This window comes from Poecilia latipinna, unplaced genomic scaffold (assembly GCF_001443285.1).
Source record: "Poecilia latipinna isolate Pla-1442-1.1 unplaced genomic scaffold, P_latipinna-1.0 Scaffold57, whole genome shotgun sequence".
Classification (NCBI taxonomy): Eukaryota; Metazoa; Chordata; class Actinopteri; order Cyprinodontiformes; family Poeciliidae; genus Poecilia; species Poecilia latipinna.
The window spans coordinates 1104002-1127883 of NW_015112673.1; the positions used below are offsets into that span (position 1 = coordinate 1104002).

The following is a 23882-nucleotide window of genomic DNA, read 5'->3' on the forward strand; positions in this document are numbered from 1 at the left end:
TTCCTGAGAAACCTTCCTCTGCGGTTCATGACAGATTTGCTCCACAGGTGGTTCGTCTCCAAAATATTTCTTCTTTTCTGCTACTTTGATGGTGCTTTATGCACCGTGAAACACAAACGTCTGCCTGTGCGGCATCGGGGTCAGCTGACGCTCTGCTCCAGACGGACGGTGCGAAAACCGCCCGGCAGAGTCGGATGAGCAGGAAAAGAAGGAGGGGTTTGACTCTTTATCTGTGCTCTGGGTTCTGGTCATTTTAGATAAGGGCAGTGCAAGCTGTGTGTAGACATGACGCTCAGTCTGAGTACACAAACCCAGCAACTGCCTGGCACCAAGCACACACATATTCCCTGTGAGAAAGGCTGAAAGTGACACTGAGCTCATAGGGAAAACATGAACAAATGAAAGAGTGTAGAAATAATTACACGCACTCTGAAGTGAAGATCTGGCTTGTAAAAGAGATTTTTTTTTTATCTCAAACCTGGTTTAATAAAGGTTATTATTGTATAAAGGCCAACATACAGGAGTGACTCTTAAAAGACGTTTGGAAGAACTGACTCTTCTCAAATGTTTTTCAGTGTATTTATAATCCATTTCGAAATAATAATAGTAATACTTTTATAAAGTGCTTTCAGTCCAAACAGAATACAAACCACTGTGACAAGGCTGAACATGAAAAACACTAAAATCTCCATGACAAAAACGCTTTTTAGTTTTTGACAGACAAGTTGCTGCATTTTCAGAAATCTCAGTGAGTTTATATAAGATGGATGAACTTTGAACTATAGCTGTTAAAACCATTTTAACATGAAAAAGTGTGTTTTTATGTTTTCGGTATAAAAATCATTCTTCAGATTTAACCCTCGCTGAGTTTGTTGCAGCGTTAGCTGCGCTGGTTGCAGGTTGGTGATGATCTACTGAATAGATCAATTCAATAAACGCACATATTAACAGGCAAAATGGTTCAGAATTGTCCAATAAATTTATACTTTCAAAGAGAAGAAGCAGGAAAATAAAGGGATTTGTTCATTTAGCATTCTGTATTGATGAAACATAAATAGGCATCCAGGAAGTCAAAAGAAAACGAACCAATCTGACTGTTTTGGTTTTAATTGGCTCCATTTCTCCTCCTCCCTCGTTCAGCCGGTCGCTCCTCACTGAACCTGAGGAGGGGATTCTGGCTCTTTGGAGGGAGACTGAGGAATGTGGGTGAGAGTTGCTAAGTGAAAGCTGGACTGGCATCTCTGATAATTCACAGCCTCTGTGGGTGTTAGTTTGAGGCCAACACCAAGCAGAACCTTTCACAAGGCAGAGAAAGAAGCTCTGGCAAACAAACGAAGCCGGAGCGACGCTTCAGTACCATCGGCGTATTAGAGTCATCGTCGTGTCGATGTCTGTCATACCGAAGATGTCTCTGATATTTCCTGGATTCGAAATGTGGTTTTTTTATTGAGGGTTTACTGAGTAATTTAAGGCTAATATTTGTTTAAAATTTAGAGCAGTACTTGTTTCTTCCTTCTTCCTGTTTTAGGTTTATTTATTAGCAAGCATGCATCCTGTGAATGTACTAAATCAGGCCTTGAAGATATTGTTTATTCTTCATTTCTGGGCAATGTGAAGGCGCAAATAAAGTCCTCTAAGACAGCACTTAAGGATTTCCCGTATTCTGGGCTGTGCAGGGTAAAAAAAATAAATTGGATGAAGTAAAAATAAAGGTAAATCAGACATTTAATGTAAGGTTAGAAAATAGCTTGCTTCTGTTGATTTAGAGATTTTTTATCTTCTTTTTACAAAGTTTTCTCAATCAGAACTTGGTTAAGCCAATAGCAACAAGAGAGAAAACCTGAAGGACTTTCCAGTTGTTTAAATGTCAAATACTAAAGGAAAATATCCATAAAAAAGATGTTGTTTCTGTAATGGTACAAGCTGGAAGTGCAAAGAAACAGTTTAATAACTCAGCTATTATAGTCATGGCAGACATTTTGGATTTTGGGCTTAGTGAAAAAACGTCAGACTTCAGCAGAACAGCCTTTTTTTTCCCATCTTTTCATTAATTACATTTTTCCGATAAAGCACAAGAAATGGAAACGTTTCACTGCAAAAGCAAACAATCTTACAAAGTATTTTAGGTCTAGTTGTGCAAATATCTTGGTGCACTTGAAGTAAAACACAACTAACTTTTGTGAAGCCACTTTTGAGCAAGATATAGGAACTTTTTAGGCAAATAAATCATTGATATTGATTTTAAAAACTAGTTTTGCTACAAATTGTTTAATTTGTAGCATTTCCTAAGGTATAAATGAAATAATCTGCCACCTTTTAAATCAGTATTAAGGCATTGCTTACTTAAAACAATCTTGGTCAAAAGTTATTCGTAAGCTAGTTTTGTTTTATTTCAAGTTGTTTCACTATCAATAGACCTAAAATGCTTTGTGTTTTTGCAGTGTTGTCAGTCATTGATGTGTTTTCTTTCCTCAGGCAGAATAAGTAACTAAACTAAGGAACAGTTTGAAAATCCCTGAACTGTTTCCTGAACCAGGTAACAGTTTTTTTGACCTCTTTTTCTCCTTCTGACACCTGTTGGGCTGCATATGATTGAGAGGTGGCGGGATGAAAGGAGGGGACACGTGACCTTCTGCTGCACATTGCTAACACACGGTTAAGCGGTTATTGCTTTGAGATTGCATCATTTTAGATGAAAATTGAGATGAAACTGGGTCAAGATTACCAACAGTCATTCACATCCTGCTTTCGGGCAGCAGACTTAAAAGCACTTTAAAGTTATTGGGTTTTCAGGGAAATACCTGCCATTAGTATCAGGTTGGAAATCTAACGTATTTGTTAAACGCTGCGACATAAAACTCAGAAAACAGAACCACTAAGGCAGAAACCACTCGATAGCTGTGATGGTAGCATCAGTCATGGAAAGTAGCGGTGGGTTTGTCATTCCTTCCGTGACTGTGACCCATTCGTGATGTGAAAATATTGATTATAGCTGCAGTAAATAATGGGATTCTGATGCAGCACATTAGGGTTCTTTGTCTCCTTAGAAAGAGCTGAACATTTAATTTGGCCCAGCTCTCCCACTCACTCCCCTGGTCTGAAAAGGGGCCGATGGCCTTAAAAGTCCATGTTTATAGACTCACTGTCAGGATTGTGAACTGGCTGATGAAATATATGAGCGCTGTGTTAAATTAATCACAAATGGGGGAGAAAAATTATAAATATATTACTGGAATATTCCATTAGCTCTTTGTCATTTTCACCTGCTTGCACTGCTCTGATATTTTCGCTTCACCAGCACAGATTTAGGAGTAGAAGGCGATGAAAGCTTCAAGTTACTGAAAAGAAAAGAAAGGAAAACATGTACAATTCACAAATGAAGTAAGTATTTTTTCTAATTCTGAGTTTGAGTTGTATTTTCATCATGCTGGATGTTTTGCTGTGGAAACTGGAAAAGTAGGAGCTAATATTTGAATTCACAGGGTACTGGTCTCCAGAGTGGCTCTTGTTATGTCTTGCTATGAAGTTGGAGTTAAAATTCATAGCTTCATTCATTCATGTATCATTTTATCACCGATCAAAGTCAAAACTACAGTGATCACCTTAATAATACTGTGGAAAATTAGACTCAAAAGCTTTATTTTTGTCCATAATTGCCATAATTGATCAAACTGGCGATCCGTTTCTGACGTTAAGCTAATCCAAAGCGCACTACCGGGTTCACCACCATTTTAGAGTGGCCTAGTCAAAGTTCAAAATAAAATGTGAGAGATCTTAAACAAGCTGCTAATGCTCAAATACCCATAAAAGATGTCACCTGATCACAAAGGATTATGTTTGTTTGAATAACTTTTCTTTCTGTGAATAAATGGTAGAATTTAAAAACTGGATTTTATTTTTACTCATGTTGCCTTTGATAGTAAAACCTGCTGGGTGATCTGAAATACATGTGACAAACACAAAAAGGAGGAAAATAATGTATTCTCCTCACTATAAGTTGCATCAGTCAAAAAAAATGTCATAAAGGGGAAAAAAAACATATATAAATTACCGGATCAGCCAAATTATGTAAAGATTGTGAATTATAATCTGGAAAATACGGTACATTTGCATGGCTGTTCCATGAAAGAACATGAAAGAACTTCAAGTTTACGAAGCCAAAATTTGTTGTAGAAACATTCAAATGCTATTTGGCAGGTAGGAGAGTTAAAAAAAAAACTTTTATTAATGTAAACTGGGATTAGAAACAATCCAAGATAAAGTCCTGGAAAAAGTGAGACATGAGGTGTGTAATCACAAACAACAAGCATATTCAGGAAAAAAAAAAACATTTGCAAAATAAAACAGCTGTAAATGTTTAGGAGAAATAAATATATTCAGATTATTCTAAGAAAAGTGACAGGAAAAAAACACATGAGAAATAACACACACACACACACACACGCTGTGTTTGTTGGTTTGGTTGTGCCGTGAAACATCTTTACGGTTCTGATTATGAAAAGAGCTGATTATCGATTCTGCAATGTATCCATACGGCCGTGCAGATCGCTTATTGATTACGCCGGCATATCCTCTCTAAGCTGGCAGAGGCTTTTTGTGGCAAAATGCACTTTAATCTATGCTGCAGAGTAGCCAGTATTGCTGCTGCTTCTCCTGTCCAGTGGAGTCCACAGCGTCTCTTACATAAGGCCATTTTGATATCCAGGGATTAGGGCCTCTCCACAGACCAGCCGGTTGGCCGCTTCCTCCCGGTTCAAACCTCGGCAAAACGACAACTGCTTTCATTACAGGAAAGAAAATATATTATAAAATTGATACACGATTTGTTCTAATTCTCACAAAGTGATCTTGATGTGGATAGCATAGAGCACAGAGGAGGGGTTTTAATGGTGGACAGGAGTCAAGATTAATGAGTGTGTTGTTGAAGTGAGCAGGTGTGCTCTGTGCAGGTAGCAGGTAAACGCCGCTGAAGAGGTGGAGTGCTGCTGCATAAACACAGGACATGACTGTGTGCTCTGTAAACCCACTCGTCCATGCCCTCTTAAGAAAAGCAAGCAATTACTTTGAGGCTCGTGCGCAGGGTGTGACTCCAACGTCGTGGGAACCTCTGCTGATGTATGCTTACTGTCGCTGCAGACATTTGCATATGGAAATAATAACAAACCCTTTCTGCACGCGGAGGCCTCTGCTTGGCCGTCCTCGCGTCCTCCACGTCCACCTGGAAGCAGGCGCGGCGCTGCAGGTTTCACTTTAGCGCCGCGGCTGGTTTTGCTTGAACAGTAAGAGTAAAGTAAACAGTGCTGAGCGCTCTGAGCCATCTGCCTAATGTCGCTGTGGCCCATATCTGCTCCCCTCACCCCTCTCACTCACACTCTTCCTACCCCTGTCATCCTTACATTGTGTTTTTCCTTCCTCTACCCGCTTCTCTTAGTACGTCTTATTTCCTTTTCCTACCTCTGACAGCTGTCGTTCTTCAGTTTTATCTGACTTGTCCATTATGCTGCAGATCTTTTATTTTATAATCCACTTTTTGTTGACTTTCTTTGTAAACTTGTTAATGCATTACCCACCTGTTTCTATTTTTGTTTCTGTTCCACACTTACTCTATTCTCAGAAGTTTCTAGGAACCTCAGCGCAATAAACCCAAACTGTTTACATCCAGGCTCCTTTAAGCATTTGTTGTTTGATTCGATATCTTTATCTCTTTTGCTTTTACCTTTGTTCTTAATGTCTGTGGAAGAGAATAAAACAGAGCAGCAGAATATTCACATCTTAAAGATTTCCAAAGTGAATTTAATGACCTGAAGCAAATATAACTTTACAATCCATATTTAGTCATTCCTTTAAAATTAAAAAGAGTAATATGATCTAATCGGTTGTGTGAAAAAACGTTCAGAAACAGATGACACATGTTTTATTCCACAACAGATAATGATTTCTTTATTTGATGTGACCTGGTTGAGTTACCTTTTCTCATGTTTATGCAAAGTTTAGCTATGAAGCTGAACACTGAGGTTTTATGGATAGGATTTTTCATAAATGCTGTATTTGTAAAGTGCTTTGCAAGAGTATTTGCATAATTTAAACGTTTTCATATTTTGTCACATTACAACCAAAAACCTTGATGTATTTTATTTGGCTCTTTGGACCATCCACTGTTGTTGTTAATGACTCCTAATATGTTGTAAAATGTTAATGTTAACACTAAACATGCCAAATAATCTACTAGTGTTTTTGAAAATGGATCTTGTAATAATTGCAGGTTTTTGCAGTTTTATAGTTTTTAAAAGTATTAATAATATCTTCTAGATGAATTTATTTTAACCACTTGTGATTTTTTTAACATAATTTTCCATAAATATTAACATTTAGTACAAGAAGGAAATGTATGCAACTCTTTTTGCAAAAATATTAATTTTTTTCTGTATTTTAGAGCTAAAAAATATATAAATAAAATGGTGGCTCTTTATAAAAGATGATGACATTATTTATTTATTTTAGTAGCTATTTATTGAATTAATAAGTTGGAACTAAAATGAGTTAAATCCAGCGTTTTGAACTGCTGAACAGTGGTATTTTTCTCAGCCTTTCTTCATTCCTCTGGCCTGGATGACTGGATGTTGATGGAACAGGCTGTGCTGCAGGTCAAAACAAGAACTTGAAATGTTTCTGATCAGCTGTGCCTTTTGTGATGTCATCAGAGACATACAAGGGAGTGTAGATTTTATGGTTACCAAATAACATTTCACAGCAAAAATAACAAAACAAACAGAAAAGTCTGACCATGACGTTCTCAATCCATTTATAGAGTTACGGAAAGTCTTAAAGTAAATAAAGTTTTAACTTTATGGGGTAATAAAGTAAACGTAAACTGTCTTTGTAGTGTCAGCTAGCTGTTTTATCTGCACATCATTGTGTTTATATGTTGCGTCTTACCTTTACGGCTCCAGTTGTCTCCACTATGAAGTATCTCTACCTTTGTGTATTCCCCTTTTCGACCAGTAGATGGCACTGTGACACATTTAGCTTACAGGAGCTGCTAGAAGAAGCAGAAGCACAAAGTCCAAAGGAGTGTCAAACATTAGAGGACCTCGTGGTTGTAAGCCTCGTCTTTGCTCCTGTTGGAGTTTAATTCGGGTCATATTCCTCTTCCGGAGTCTCTGCGTGTCCACATGCGGCCTCCGCAGTGACGAGCGTCACGTACAGCGTGGAAACAAGAGCTCATCTTTTCAAGGAAGTGGCCCAATGTGGGGTCGGCAGCTGTTCCCACGATGCAGACTGAAAGTTTTTATTGTGCGCTGGAGGTTATCACATTGTCTCATAAAAAAAAAAAAAATGCAGGCGCTTCTGGACAGACCGCAGCATGGAAAACAGGCCCAGTTTCACCGAGAGATTTAGACATTAACAAAAAAAAGATGCAAGAAAAGGATGTTGTAAATATTCCCTCATGTGATCTGAGAAAATTTAAAGGTATATCTAGTATAGTAGTTTATATTCCGTGTGTTTGAATTAAAAAAAATTACTAAAATATTTTGTATGTGAAAGATTTTACAGTTATAGAATGCTATTATTACAAAACAATTATCAAACTGTAATGTAATTTGTTCAGATTAAATGTAATTGAACAGTAAATTAGTAGAAGGAAAAATATTTGTTAACTCTGTCAGTAACCCCTGAATAAAACCGTTTAGTCGCCTTCAGAAGTTATGAAATCTGTTAAGGGGAGAAAAGTCAGTCACGGAATAAAGCAAACGTAAGAGAAGAAAATTCCAAATTGAGATATTTACTCTATGTGGAAACATCTACAAAAGGATCAAAACTAACAATCTGTATCACTCTGAACATAGAAATACATGGTGGAGAGTGTATCATGCTGTGGGAATTTTGTTCTTCAGGTGGGACAGGGAAGCTTAATTAGAAGATGGATGGAGCTAACTAAATGGAAACCTGGGAGAAAAGTAGTTAGATGCTGCAGAGACATGAGAAAAGAGTTTGAGGAGAACATCTGGTCCAATGTTGTCAAACTCATCTTTGTTTTGGGCCAAATCAAGATCATGAATGCTCTTAAAGGGCCGGTTCTGCCAGAATGTGTTACTAAAAAATTCTGTTCACAAATTATCAACGAAATCTTGAAATTAAATAACATTGTTGAACATCTTCTCAGTCCCTGCAGGATTTCGTGATATTTCTTGTGAATTTCGGCAATAAAAATTAAAGTGTTTTTGGTGCCAAAACACTTAAATATTTACGTTTATTTATAACGTTAATGCAACTTTTTATTACTTACTGTGTAGATCATGGACTACAAACTGACATCAGTTAATGCTGAGGCTGCTGTTCAGTACAATTAAGAACGTCTTTGACAATTGTTGACTCCCAATTATGTAATAGTGCAAAAAAGTGTGAGGATTTGTTGAATTTCCACGATAATTATCAAGAAACTGGAGGGACTGATTTATACAGTTTGGCAACAAACAGATAAAAACTGCAGTGATTTGATTGAAAACAATATTTAAACAAAATTAGTGTTTAGTCAAGAATAGAGGGCCATATAAAAAATATGGTGGTCTGGATTTGGCCCACGGGCCTCTCAAGTTTGACACAAGTGATCTAATCTAAACACACAGTGAAAGTTGGAAGGGAATAATCTGTATTTTATGAGTCTGATCTGAATGTCCATATAATTCTCTAAAGTGTTCCGGTTTAGATGTTAAAGCAATTGAGAAAGCAAACTTAGATTTTTGTACGGCTGAATTTGTACTCTATTAATCTTCTGCATTACTCATTTGCATGTGTGCACAGAAATCCGGATAACCTGGTTCAGACACCATTTGCATGCAGACTTCCAGGGATTGTATTTCAGTGAAACCTTCCTGGCTAAATAAAGAACTGAATTATGAAATGGGGAAGCAAATTAATCAAATGCTGTCTGTTTTTTTAATTTATTTATTCTTGATGAAAGCCGATCAGACAAAAACAATCTGCCGTAAATGTGCATACCTTTCAATAAAAAAAACATCCTTACGTGAGCACAAACATTGTTTTTGGCAACAAAGAAGTGTGAGATTTAGCTTTCAAGCTGATACAAGGAGTGTGAGAACTGGCACTTATGACTGTATTTGGCATCTCACTGAAAAAAAAACAAACATATTTGACACCTCTTTTAAGTATTTTAATCTTCTCAACCTCCCACCAGTTTTACTGTTGTGTATTTTTGCAATTTTAGTCCTGAACTGCAATCAACTTTGATGTAATTTAATGTTTAATAGGCACAGCAAATGGGGAAATGTAAATACTTTTTCAAGTGATATATTTGGTTAATAAGAAGGATAAATGTCATGATGATCAGACAAACTAAAGGGCACCATAATTAGTTAGCCCATTTTAACAGTTATTGCAGGCTGCACAGGCTGACAGATGTGTCTGATTACATTTGATCAAATCATAATCGGATCTTACAGGATGTGACTGCTGACTTCCTGCGCAGACTGAAGACAGCTTTAAAGCATCTCTCTTTGCATGGTTTGGTTCTGCAGAGCTAATAATCCAAAAACAGTTGGACAGTTTTAGGGAGAAAGACGAAACAAATACAGGAAATGTATCATCTATTGAATAACGTGAAACCTGTTAATAATAAAATCTCAAAAGCAGAGCGTATCAAACCTCATGAGATCATGTTCTAGTATAAAATAAGAATCAATAAAATCCTATCTCCACTGCTAATTTAAAGCTTCTTTAAAAGGCTATAAACTATATGTTCCTGGAAACAATAAATAACTCGTAAATAAATGTTCTGCTCTCTCCAGGTGAGTGCCAATGTCCTTATCTTCCTGTGCACCAACATCATCGGCATCTGCACCCACTACCCGGCTGAGGTTTCCCAGAGACAAGCGTTTCAGGAGACCAGAGGCTACATCCAGGCCAGGCTCCACCTGCAGAGGGAGAATCAGCAACAGGTACGACTCCATGGAGACGCAGTCTTTCTCAGCACATTTTCAGTTCGAACTGAGTAAGATTTCAAATTCAGATCAAAATAGCAAATGTGACAACGAGGAACAAGTCTCCCTTTTATTTTGAGATGTTTACAGATTCCTAAAGTGTGCAGTCTAAGCTTTTTAATTATGTCAAATGCATGAAAATGAGGAAAAACAGCCCTCAAAGTTTCAGACGAATTGTCTCCAAACCCAATCAGCTGTCTGAAGGTGTTAAAGGTGACCTATTATGCTTCCTTGAACAGGTTTGGACAGAGCTATGGGCGAAACAGAACATGTTCATTACGTGTTTTTGCTCAAAATCCATCCATCCATTTTCTGAACACCCTTGTCCCTCAGTGGGGTCGGGAGGGGTGCCTATCTCCAGCTAACGTTCCGGGCGAGAGGCAGGGTACATCCTGGACAGGTTGCCAGTCTGTCGCAGGGCAACACAGAGACACACAACCATGCGCACACACACACACACCTAGGGGCAATTTTAGACAGACCAATTAACCTAACAGTCATGTTTTTTGGACTGTGGGAGGAAACCGGAGTACCCGGAGAAAACCCACACATGCACAGGGAGAACATGCAAACTCCATGCAGAAAGACCGGGGCTGGGAATTGAACCCAGAACCTTCTTGCTGCACGGCAACAGCTCTACCAACTGCGCCACTGTGCAGCCCTTGCTCAAAATCATTCTTAGATAATGAGATTTTCTTTTTTCTATAAATCCAAATAATTTGCTGCTGGTCACGCCTCTACCTCAATGTTTACACTCACAAAATGGCTGCAAATAGATTATACAACCATAAATCTTTGAAAAGCAGACGTTGAGCCTCCTGCACAACCAACAAGGAAGGAGCAAATTGGTTCTGGATGGTAGGTAAGTCAACAACAAAACATGTCGTTTCCAGCAGCCATTGTACAGATCATACAGCGGTGAAACCAGTTGACCAAACCTGCTGGGACTCCACTTGGGTTGCTAGGTAACGGCGCAGTGCCTGACGATTGTGACTTAACAATCAGGAGGTTTTTGAAATGGGTAATTTTTCAGAAACCAAAAAACATTAATGTACTGCCAAAAAACTTCTGGGTGATTTTGCAAGCACTTGGAATGCTTTTAGATGCATTTGAGACCTGAAAGGAAGCACAAAAACTTGAAAAATGTCTTTTGCATAATAGGTTTCCTTGAACAAAGGCTGTTTTTTTAATTTACTTTTTAATAAACCAATCGCCAGCATTGAACTAACAACGGGACTTATGACTCTTTGAAGAGAACCAAATCTTTCAGAAGCCATTCACTTTTAGGAGCTGTTCAAAATATCCATTTTTGAAAATGTAAATTTTTCTTAGAAGAACCCATTTTTAATCTAATTTAGTTTTTATGAGAGACATTCACAAAAAAGTAGAACTATATGTTTTAAGTAAAATTCAAACTCTGACCCAAATACAAGTCTCTGGAAAAAAAACTACAAGCTACTAAAAAATAAAGCTCTTCTAAGTTCAAATATGAACAAAGCTGCCAGTCTATAAAAAACTTTGCAAAGTTTGTTGTTTTATTTTGTTCATGAAAAATAAAAATGGAGCAACAAAGCATATCTTTTTGTTCTAAAATTTCATGTTACAGTTAAATCCTGAACGTGTAAGCCAACGCTAAATAACAACTTCTTACATTTTATCCTAAATCTGAATACATTTATATACATTAACATTGTGTGATCCTTTCTGTAAGTTGCAGTAAATTTTACCTACAAAGAGACAAATTAAATTCTTTAACTTCTAACGGATCTTAGTGATAGATTAAAGTCACTTTTTAATCTGAAGACAGTCAGAAGCGTGCCTTAACATTCTGTGTTCAGACAGTGATGTTGTGAATGATACAATCTGCATATTCTATATTTTTGTGTGTGTGTGTGTGTGTGTGTGTGTGTGTTTTCCAGGAACGTCTGTTGCTTTCAGTGTTGCCAAGGCACGTTGCCATGGAGATGAAGGCTGACATCAATGCCAAGAAGGAAAACATGATGTTTCATAAGATCTACATCCAGAAACACGACAATGTCAGGTGGGCAAGCCGGGTTTATTTTTTCCTGAGAAGTATTCATTTACACTAGCTTGGCAGGAGCTGTTTCTGACTGGCGCGGTGAAAAATAAAAATCGCTGTAAGATTTGTTTGCTTGTTCCAAAAAATATAAATAAATAAATAAATAAATAAAAAAAATTCTCCAAATTTTCGCCGAGGCTGTCGCTCGTCGACGTGCACAGACTCACACACACACACATGTGCGGCGCGCTCGGAGGGTAGAGTGGTTTGGCAGAGTGGAGGCTAATTAACACTAGAGAGGGAATACTTAATCACCCGCAGCCAAGATAAGATAATCCCCAAAGATGGAGAGCTTCGGCACACATTCAATTACAGCCCTGAGCACACACAGTCCACGCTCACACACACACTACAACCACGCAGAAGTCCTTGAGCCCACTTTAAGGTCAGACCTCATGCCAAAGCCAGCGGCCCTGCAGATAACAAACTACAACTGCAAGCTAAAAGTTGTTGTGTCGCTTCATAAAAATGCTTTTTTAACTCTGCTTCTCTTTGTCTTTCCTCTGCTTCAGTATTCTGTTTGCAGATATTGAGGGTTTCACCAGCCTGGCGTCCCAGTGCACAGCCCAGGAGCTGGTCATGACGCTCAATGAGCTCTTTGCCCGATTCGACAAGCTGGCGTCGGTAAGGACGTTCAGCCGCTAGCTGCTTTGTTTGTTAAAGGGGCTCAGTCTTTTTGTTTAGTACAGAAACGAGAAATTTGCCATCACCCTAATTTTTCTCTCTATAGATCCTTGGATTATAGACTGACTGGGCAACTACAAAGTACACAAAAAACATAGACTAGAATGTATTGAGTTGACAGCTATTAAATAACAATACAATAGCAATACAATGATATAATAAATGTTAAAAAATTCAACTAAAATAAAACATGTTAGTTGAATTCCAATATTTCTTGAACCCTAATTTGAAAGGCAAATTAATAATTGTGATTTTAATCGTAAATAAAATAACAAATTTGTCATACCATTGTATTTTTTAAATAATTGTCAATATTTTTGTTTTTTTAACTTCTTTAAAAAAAGGGGTGGTGGGGGGGGGTTAAAATATTTTTACAGAATGATATTCTTTCTGTTTATTTCTTACCTTTCATAATATTTTTTCCCTTCCTGTCCTCCTCTTTATTCTTGTTCATGTATTTTATATTTATTTTTTTGCATCAAACAGAAACACACACAGCGCCATGAATAAGTCGGCATCATACGGGTCCGAGATGTGATTTCATGTCACAGAAACGTTTCTCTTCTGACGTCATAAATTTCTTGTCCGCTGATCGTCCTATGTTGGCAGACCGAACTGTAGTCGTGTCTCCGTCACCATGGAAACGCTAATTTGTTGATCATGTTAAGTGGAAATAAGTCTGGGCGGCAACACTGGAGGACTTTGCGTTAGTTCCACTCGAAACAAATTCAATAAAAACAAAGAGATAAATATCAGGAAGCGTCTGGTTCGCCATCTGTCATGACTTAAATCGTTGTTTTAAGAAGAAACAGATTTGAAACGGATTAATCTCTTAACTTTTTTATGCTCTCTGGAAGACAAGTCTCTCATGACGTCCTGTCTTTTTTCCTGTCTCTTGTTTCTCAGGAGAACCATTGTCTCCGCATCAAAATTTTAGGCGATTGTTACTACTGCGTGTCGGGGCTGCCGGAGCCGCGCGCCGACCACGCCCACTGCTGCGTGGAGATGGGCGTCGACATGATCGAAGCCATCTCGTAAGCAGGAAATGAAATAAAAACATTCTGGGCTGCGGTGAGTTTTGCCGTATTGTGCTTCGCTCGCTGATGTGCCCGTGCTTACAGGTTGGTGCGTGAAGTGACGGGGGTCAACGTCAACATGCGCGTCGGCATCCACAGTGGGCGTGTCCACTGCGGCGTGCTGGGACTCAGGAAGTGGCAGTTTGACGTGTGGTCGAATGACGTCACGCTGGCCAATCACATGGAGGCGGGGGGCAAAGCAGGGTGAGGGGAAAATCACAGTAAATTATATTTTTATATGTTTTCAGGGACTTTATTGTGTAAATGTTTTTTTGTAAGAAAAACAGAATACGAAAATTATTTCGTATCATGGTTATAGTGTTTAGTTTCATCCTTATGTTACATATTAGTAGCCAGTGCTACTCCAAAGATTTTTGGTCTATATTAAATTATAATATTAATCATATTTGGTCAGGTTAGTAATATTTGTTTTAGTCACATACTGTCTCGCTTGTAAGCAAAGATATTTTTGTGGTTTCAATCATAATCAAACTTCATAGAGTTTGTGGAGGTTGTGTCATTTTTACATACCAGTTTAAAAATTTAGAATAATTAGTGGAACAGGTTATTATAAGGGTTATTATCACATACAGGTATGCTAAATCTTTACTTATGTTAATTATGATTTTCTGCTTAAAGCAGTATCACACCAATAAAAATTATTTTAAATACAAAAAACGTACTTTTAATCTGACAAACGACCCTAATCTAAATACATATTTTAATTAATAAAAAATTATTTTATGTGCTCTTAAACAATATTTTAGTCGCTGATTTATTGCTGCAGGACTTTTGACTGGGTTGTTCCTATGTAAATATAAAGTAGAATAAAGTCAAGTTCAGTTTAATTAGACTAAAAAACAAACAAAACGATCTAAAGCAAAATAAAAACATCAAAAAGAAAAGGGAATTGCAGAAAATAAAAGTAAATAAAGTAAAAAATGAGAATAAATCATACCCTTTTAAATGAAAAAAATAAAATAAAGTGAAATTGAGTCTGATTAGGCAGTAAAAACAAAATAAAGTAAGAAAGAGAGCAAAAAGAAAGGAGAACTAAGCAAAATAAAATTAAATATAACTGAAAAATTTAAATAAATTATACCCTGTGAAATGAAAAAAAAAATGAAATAATGTAAGACTGATTAATATAAGTAAATTAAATAAAAGTAAATAAAACAGGATATTACAATAAAACAAATTAAAGTTGAAAAGGGAAGAAAAAATAGTAAAACATAACAGAAAACTCAAATATTAAAAAAGAAAGGGATAAAAAACACATCAAGAAAAAAGTAGTAAAGCTAAATGAAATAAAATAAAATGTTAAAAATTGTCCTTTGACTCCACCAGGCGGATCCACATCACCAAGGCCACACTGCAGTACCTGAACGGAGATTATGAAGTGGAGCCGGGCTACGGAGGGGAGAGGAACGCGTATCTGAAGGAAAACAGCATCGAGACCTTCCTGGTTCTGGGCTGCAGCCAGAAACGGGTCAGAGCACAAACACAGAAACATTTGATTAGAACAATAAGACCTTTATTTTTCCCATTCAGAAAAGATGCGAGCTTTCTAGATGAATCTGGTCAGAGACTATTAATCTATTTTAGTGCTTGAAATAGATTAATCTTTTACATGTTATTTTTTAACTATTTGCTTTGAACACGAAAAACCACAAGTGTGTGATTTCTTTCCCACTGACAAATAAAGCTCTCCGACTGCGTGTCTGAATTGTCCGGTCGGCCAGAGAGAAGCCAGATACACAAAGTGCCCTTAGTCACTTGTTTTGTCGTTCGCTGTGTGTTGTGTTGCACGAGAACAGTTGGTCAAGCCTTCATGTTGTTTTCTCTGAGCAGAAGGACGAGAAGGCGATGATGGCGAAGATGCAGCGGACGAGGGCCAACTCTAACGAGGGGCTGATGCCGCGCTGGGTGCCCGACAGAACCTTCCCCCGGACCAAAGACTCCAAAGTCTTCAGACAAATGGTGAGGCTGAGAATCCATACACTGGCGAGAAGCGACAGGCTGCAGCTTCTATTCAAAATCCATCTTTTTCTCTCCTTTTTGTTGTTTTTTTTAGGGGATTGATGAGTCCTCCAGTAAAGACAAGTGAGTCCAAACACTACTTTGTTACATTTTTTTGTTTTGCTCTGTTGCCTCCCTGTGTTTTTGTTTTCCCTTATTTTATTTATTTTTATTTTTATTTTTTTTTAGAAACAGTAAAACACATTTGAACAGACAAAGTCACCATAACAAACATGCAGAGTTCACATGTAAGCCTGAGGGAAAATGGGTTGCATCAGATTACGATTAGCGGTGCGCCGATCGTTTTCTGGCTGATCCATCGATTACTGATCTTTAAAAAGCCTTTCCTGTTGACTCTGATTTTGATCGACACCAATTGTTTTCATCTGAAATGTTGCTAAATATAGCAACAAAGTCACTTAGTTGGCAAAAGTGGAGTTACTATTGTTAACTGCAAACGTGCAGACATGACATGGAGTCAAATGTCTCTCATGGGAGAACAGAAGAGGAGTGGTGTTTTTTTTAATCTTTGCTGAGGTAGATCAGATCAGGGAATAAGATACAAGTGTCGGCCAATTACCGATATCCCAAAATTGAGAAAATCAGCGCTGATAAATCGGTTAATCCCTAATCATGATTATGTCGAGTTTTATCCTTTGAGTTTGGTGTTGGTCAGCTGAGTCCAAGCAAAGCTAGAGCTTATTAAAGGACATCCAGTTTTTCCAGCATTCCTCTCTTTACTTTGTATGTAAGAAAAAGTGTTGCATAACACGAATTTCCTAGGTTATATTTTTTTATTCACTATTTAATGTGGCCATTTTTAGCCATTTTTTGTCATAGCTTGTTTATTGCTACTAAGTACCACTAATCATGTTTTGTTTTTTTTTCTTTTATGAAAGCCGAGGCGTTCAGGAGGCCATGAACCCAGAAGATGAGGTGGATGAATTTCTGGGGCGAGCCATCGATGCTCGGAGTATTGACCAGCTCAGAAAAGATCACGTCAAGAAGTTCCTCCTCACCTTCCAGACCTCCAGCCTGGAAAAAAAGGTCCAAAATAACAAAAATGCTTAGTTTTTTTGCACTTCAGAGTAACCATGCTGCTTTACGGAATTATAACGTTTAATACAAATATTACAATTTCACTGTGTCAAGATAGTAACCCAACTATTTACCGTAACAAGAAAGATAAGTAGGGCTTGATTGGTTTCAGAGGCATGATATTCCAATTTATCTTATAGCCAGCTGACTAGCAGTGTGCAGCAACAATCTGAGGAGAACTTTAAAGCATTGACAGTGATACCAGTGCCCTCATTGTGTCTACATTAGTAAATATTTTCATATCCTCAAAACCCAAAAGCATTCATTTCCTTTTGTGTTTTTTTTTTGTTGCAGTATTCCAAGAAAGTTGACGACCGCTTTGGGGGATATGTTGCCTGTACTCTGCTAGTATTCTGCTTCATTTCTTTCATACAGATTGTCGTCTTTCCACAGTGAGTACCTCACGTCTTACAGCGTCTGTCTGTTTCACGTTTAGACATTTCAATATTTACCATTTTTAACAGAACTTTCTGCTTTGATTGATTCAAATTTTACAGAAACATCTTTAACGGTTTCCAAGCTAAACTGAGATTAGCTGCAAATGTTGAAGCTCTAGTTTTTCTTTCTCTGAGCTCATTTAGAAAAACTGTTCTGGACTGCAGAGAAGTTATTTGTACTAACTTTATGGAATTTTTTTTTATTTTTTTGCTGAGTCTAGCCAATGTTCTTCTGCACAAAGCTGAAAATGTGAAGAAGTAGCACTTATGATACTTTGACGATGTCAGAATGAGTCGCAAAACGACGAATTTACTTGTAAAGTATGTTCATAGTGATACTAAATTTAGCAGTGAAAAATGCTAATTAATTTTATACAGTTGGCTTCACCTATAAAATACCATTGTGTTCAGTAGGCATGCTCTTTTAATAGACCAGTGAATGACTTGCTAACATAACAGAAAGCACTTCTAAAAATACATATATTTTTTCCAAAAGTATTATCTCAGCTGCATTTATTGACCCTTTGCACGTGACGTCACTCTCTTTGAAACTCGGCCCTCTGCGCCATGATGGACGCTAAAAACAACCTCCTGTAAAGCTTGTCAAAAAACACACATGTGGTGGCTTAAAATTGCTTTTATTTAGTTGATTTCCCAGTAAAAGTGGGTGCTGCGCGGTCGGCTGCACAAACAGACAAGGATGAAAACTAAAACTTGTCATTTTATTGTATAATTTTTAATGAGGAAAGATGGCGGCTATACGGTTCAAAATAGTATCAGCCCAAACTTTGCAGTTGAAACGCCTTTGGCCTTTAGGAGGAGTAAAAGCTTTGCAGAAGTTTTTAGTGTCTTTTGCGAAGTGAAATGCAGTGAAGAGGATTGTTTTTTAATGACGTAACCCAAACAGAAGAGGTGTAAATCCTGCTGTGTAAATCCTACTGTCAAAATGATGGAACCTGTAAAATGCGGTACTTAAGGGAATATTTGTTGTGAAAATCCAACTGTAACACAATCTGGTGGCTCTTATTATTGTAGGAAACACATGGCTATGTGCCTCTTCCTTGTCACAATTTTTCAAACTGCAATAAACCTTTATGACTCCAAACATGGGAAAATCTAATTAGGAGTGAAGATCCCACAAATCCCCTCTGTAATGCTTGGCACATATTTTAGGATGTAGCCACTAAGAGATTGACCAGTTTAATCTAATTAAGATGGTAAATAACTTTAAAGTTCTCCTAATTCTACATGTAACAGTTCCCAGATTGACTACTCTGAAAAACCAAATCATCGTTGTGTTTGGAAAAAGGATCTAAAACACACTTTCTCTTATTTTGCTGTTTGACTTCATGTATTTCTATAGAAGTTGTACATAAAATTCTCCTTCTGAGCTGCTTTGGTGATTTGTTTTGACTGCAACATATGACAACAAGAAACAGGAATGAATGCTCTATTTAGGGAATTTAACAGGAGATGTACCTCAATCCTCCGAGCGCAGAAATACCAACATTTGTTGGACCAGATCCTAAATGTCCCTCTGAAACTGTTTATGTGTTTCTCTTCCCTGCAGCACTCCAGTGATGCTGGGAATCTACATCAGTATCTTCATCATCCTCGCCAACATTCTCTTCATCTGTGCCATATACTCATGCATCAAGGTAGCGGAGCAGCTCATCTGGGCACAATCACTAAAGTGTTGCTCTTTTTTTTTTTTTTCATGCAAAACGATTCTTGCTCCTTGAATTTTGGCACATTTTGTCTGGTTGCAACCACAAATATCATTGTTTCTTATTAGTCTTTTTTTTTTTTTACTGTAGACTAAAATAAAAGAAGAACAAGATTGTGAAGTTAATGAAAAGGGGTTTTGAAGTCTGGTGTTCATTTTTATTCATCTTCCTGTAATAGAAGAGAAACAGCCTTTATAAATTCTGGTGTAACAGCAACAGATATGTAGTAGGGCTGCAGCGATACACTAATCGCACGATACGATACATGATATTCTGTTCACGATACAATATACATATTCACGATATAAAATACTAATAACATACACTGACATTTGTGGTTGTAAAGCAATAAAATGAAATAAATTTACGGTGTATGAATATTTTTATAAGGGACTGTACTGGGGCAACATATATAATGTGGAAATCATTTGTGTTTGCAGCTCTTCCCAGCTGCAATGCAAACCGTTTCGAAGAAGATTGTCCAGTCTCGCACCAACAGCACGCTGGTTGGAGTTTTCTCCATCATCCTCGTCTTCATCTCTGCCTTTGTTAATATGGTAAGAGTTGACAAAACAAAGATGTATATTTTTTTTTAAGGACGTGATTCTGAATCCGTTTCTGGATGATCGTCTCCAGTTCGCCTGCGACACCCAGAGCTTGACAGAATGCGTCGCCGAGAAGCTGAACACGTCTGCAGGCCTGGTGACGCCGTGTCTGATCCACAGCTTGAATGTGTCCATCGAAGGAGGTTTGGAGATCTGCCCCAGCCAAGGCCCCTCCTGCCCCTTTCCCGAGGTCAGTCCACCATCTTACACCACTTTCCTCTGGAGCGGCTTCCAAGAGAAGCAAACAGATTTTTCTGTGGCTCGTGGTTGCTGATGCGGGTCGCGGCTGTCTCCTGTCTGTTCCAGTATTTCAGCTACAGTGTGCTGCTGACGCTGCTGGCCTGCTCAGTGTTCCTGCAAATCAGCAGCATAGGGAAGCTGGCCCTCATGCTGCTCATCCAGCTCACCTTCCTGCTGCTCGTGGAGTGGCCACAAGTAGCACTATTTGACAACGCAGACCTCTTTGTCACCTCCAATGCCATGTGAGTGCAGCAGCGTGTTGTGGTAAAAGAAGCAGTTATGTCCTGTGATTTAACATTTTGGTTGTATAACTAAAACTGTCCAAAACTTGGCATCAAATCACCAAATGTTTGTTGTTCGCTCATTCTTTGATGGCATTCAACTATCGTATTTTCCGCACTATAATGCGCACAGGATTATAAGGCCCATAGAACAGACGCTACAGTAGAGGCTGGAGTTACATTATGCTACCACTAGATGGAGCTCCACTAAACGGAATGACAACAAACAGTCTGACTCCGGTCGGCGAGAAGAGCCATCCGCGACTGGGCCGGGGCGTAGCCGGACGATGGTCACCTTTCTCTGTTCGCGCACATCATGTTGGTGGAGAACGTGGCGCTAAATGACCTGCAGACGACCTGATTCTAGACGGTTGGTAGGTAGATAGGTCAGTCAAACTTTATTAATAGATTACAAACCAGCATTCTGACAGCTATCCCAGCATGCACCGCGTGCTTCTTCTTCTACGGGCGAAAATGAAGTCGGCGGCTGCTTACCGTAGATGCTAGACCTGTTGTGGCTCAATATTGCTCCATATATAAGGCACACCGGATTATAAGGCGCACTGTCAGCTTTTGAGGAAATTGAAGGTTTTTAGGTGCGCCTTATAGTGCGGAAAATACAGTAATCTCTGTAGAGTTTGATACTTAAAAAACAATTTATGTAACTTTTATAAACAAGGTGTTTTATACATATTTGCTAAAACTGTCTTGATGTCATGACAAATAATCTGTGAAAAGATCAATCTCCTCCACCTCCTTCCAGTTCTGCTATTGCCGTCTGAAAAAATGCACCAAAAACAACCAATCAGAGCCAGGAGGAGGGTCTTAGCGCTGTCAATCAACACATGTACTCGCTGATGAATGTGATAATGGTGGAGGATCAACTTATCTTTTCAGGAAAACCGTTTATCATCATCAGTGGCCATGCTAACTAGCCTTAGCATTCACAACAGGATATGCTAACAGCGCCATGCAGCATTGTGATTGACAGCACTAAGACCCGCCTCCTGGCTCTGATTGGTTGTTTTCAGTTAGCATCGGCAGAAGACAGTGGAGCTCCAGTATTTGTCTCATATCATGCTGTCACGACATAGTAACAGTTCCAACAAATAAACAAATAAATAGTTTATATAAAAGTTTCATACCGCACTTTTAAGATCTGGATGTTTTTTTGTTGTTACAATACACATCATTTCCGAACTTTTTGTCATGTAAGCCTACCTATTAAGCAATAAACTAAGCATTAATAGCTGAATGAATCTTCTTATATCTTATTTGCTACATTAAAAAAGTGAAAAAGTGCTGCCTTCAGTTTTAAATGCTGGATCACTGTAGTTGAATCTTTCAGCATTGTTAAAACTGGTATTAAATATTCATATATTGAAATTACAATTAGTTCATCTTTGACTGTTTTTTAAATACTTTTGTGTTTTCACTGAGCTTCTTTTTTTTTCTCTTTTAGTGCTTTAAATGAAACCAGTTGGTAAGTTCTTTGTTTACATTTATGAGATAACTTTTATAATTTTTATATCTCCAGCAGAATTAATAAATATAAAACATTAGCTTGTTTTTTTTCTAGTCATTAAATTACCTTAAATTATGTGAAGAAAGTGGAAAGTAAATGAAATTAGTGTCTTACTCTGTGATATTTCTTTTCAAATCAACCGTTTATCTCCTATTTTTTTCATTAGCATTTAAATATTTCAAATTTTCACATAAAGATAATATATATTAATTACAGTTTATGTGTCATAAGTAAATACTGATATGAGAAAATAGTAACTGTCTTTATTTCTATTCACAAAAATAATTTTTTGTTTGTAATTTCAGGTCCAGTTTCAATGAAACTACAGTTGAGTGGTACGTTGTTTCAATTGCTTTTATTAAAAATGTAATCATTCCTCCAAGTTTCTTTCATTCAGTCTGAGTTTCGGTCTCTTTGCAGCCCATACTCTGTGACCAAAGTGTCCCTGCGGGTCATGACCCCTGTGATCCTCACCGTCTTCGTCCTGGCGCTGTACCTGCACGCACAGCAGGTTGAATCCACGGCTCGCCTCGACTTCCTCTGGAAACTACAGGTACGGCCACCAGAGGGCGCTGTCGGGTCACGTTTATGCTTATCTGTCCCTCTGTGATTCCTGTGTGTGCAATACCAAAACATTATACTCGAGTAAGAGTAGTACCAATTAAACATACTTTTACTGAAGTAAAAGTAAAAAAGTATTTGTTAAAACAAAACATACATTTTTTAATATTTAAAAATTACCATCATCAGTATATAAAGTTATGAGGAAATTGTTGTATTATAAATACCAAAGTGACAATAATTCTTATGAATAATATAGTTACAAAATTGGAGAAAAGAAACATTTTCTTAATTTCTTTTACATTAAAATTAATTAAACTTTTTTGTTTATTATTCACCAAATGGTGCATGCAAAGATTACATTACAAACAAATAAATTAGATAAGAGAATGAATAACAACGACAAAAAAACCTAATAAAATAAACTAACAAAAAAAGGAGATTTAATTAAAATGGATACAATTAAGACAAAGATAAAACAGCATAACCAAGTGGTGTCACAACAAAAAATAATTAAAATGTTTGGGTTAGGATACTTTTCTTCTTTTAATCTTGGCAGTTATTTTCTGACTTGTTTCGATTAATCTAGTGTCACAGATATTTTGGGTAGAAGTGGGAAAAAGAGGAAGAAAACAACAGCAACAAAAAAAAAGAGAAATTAACAAAAACTGCAGATCTGTCAGGTGAATTTTTATATAAAACAAGCTTGTTCTTCATTCAGTGAAGTTACTCAAATGGGTAGAGTATCCAAAGATTTTACTCAAATAAGACTCATAATGCATAATGAAATTACTCAAGTAAAAGTAAAAAGTACAGCGCAATAAAAATAGCTACTAAGACTCTGGATTCCTGGTGAATAATTATGTCTCTGTTTTGGCATCCTGGTCCTTATCAAAGCTGTTTATTTCCTGCCAGGCCACCGAGGAGAAGGAAGAGATGGAGGAGCTGCAGGCCTATAACCGTCGCCTCCTTCACAACATCCTGCCGAAGGACGTGGCTGCTCACTTCTTGGCTCGAGAGCGGCGCAACGATGAGCTGTACTACCAGTCCTGTGAGTGCGTAGCCGTCATGTTCGCATCCATCAGCAATTTCTCTGAGTTCTACGTGGAGCTGGAGGCCAACAACGAGGGGGTGGAGTGTCTCCGGCTGCTCAACGAGATCATCGCCGACTTCGATGAGGTAAAACATTGTTTGTTTTTTTTATACAAAATTCAGACCGCAGTATTAAAGTGCAGCTTGGAGAAAATGAACATCTGTTTTTGTTAACGGCTCAGATCATCAGTGAAGAGAAGTACAGGCAGCTGGAGAAGATCAAAACCATTGGTTCCACCTACATGGCGGCCTCCGGTCTTAACGACTCTACTTACGACAAAGAGGGTCGTTCTCATATTACTGCGCTAGCAGACTATGCTATGAGACTGAGAGAGCAGATGAAGTATATCAACGAGCATTCCTTCAACAACTTCCAGATGAAGATAGGTACAGAGAGAAAATCATGGGGAAAATTGTGAGCCTGTTCTTCACAGTGCATGTTTTTACAAAGTTTGTGTT

The 23882-nt window shown here is 37.8% G+C and overlaps 1 protein-coding gene across 2 annotated transcripts in view; it reads left to right on the top strand.

Moving 5' to 3' along the window:
• adcy6a (adenylate cyclase 6a) overlaps positions 1 to 23882 on the top strand; it is a 48325-nt gene that overhangs the window by 22761 nt on the left and 1682 nt on the right. For both annotated transcript variants that reach the window (XM_015055222.1, XM_015055231.1), the window contains exons 4-22: positions 9807 to 9956; positions 11918 to 12039; positions 12591 to 12702; positions 13669 to 13796; positions 13884 to 14042; positions 15186 to 15327; positions 15690 to 15818; positions 15913 to 15941; positions 16757 to 16904; positions 17250 to 17347; positions 18963 to 19050; positions 19560 to 19676; positions 19756 to 19914; positions 20031 to 20206; positions 21708 to 21728; positions 22076 to 22105; positions 22191 to 22323; positions 23247 to 23510; positions 23606 to 23810. In XM_015055222.1, coding sequence (XP_014910708.1) covers positions 9807 to 9956; positions 11918 to 12039; positions 12591 to 12702; positions 13669 to 13796; positions 13884 to 14042; positions 15186 to 15327; positions 15690 to 15818; positions 15913 to 15941; positions 16757 to 16904; positions 17250 to 17347; positions 18963 to 19050; positions 19560 to 19676; positions 19756 to 19914; positions 20031 to 20206; positions 21708 to 21728; positions 22076 to 22105; positions 22191 to 22323; positions 23247 to 23510; positions 23606 to 23810 — 2410 coding nt within the window. The remainder of the gene's footprint in view (positions 1 to 9806; positions 9957 to 11917; positions 12040 to 12590; positions 12703 to 13668; positions 13797 to 13883; positions 14043 to 15185; positions 15328 to 15689; positions 15819 to 15912; positions 15942 to 16756; positions 16905 to 17249; positions 17348 to 18962; positions 19051 to 19559; positions 19677 to 19755; positions 19915 to 20030; positions 20207 to 21707; positions 21729 to 22075; positions 22106 to 22190; positions 22324 to 23246; positions 23511 to 23605; positions 23811 to 23882) is intronic.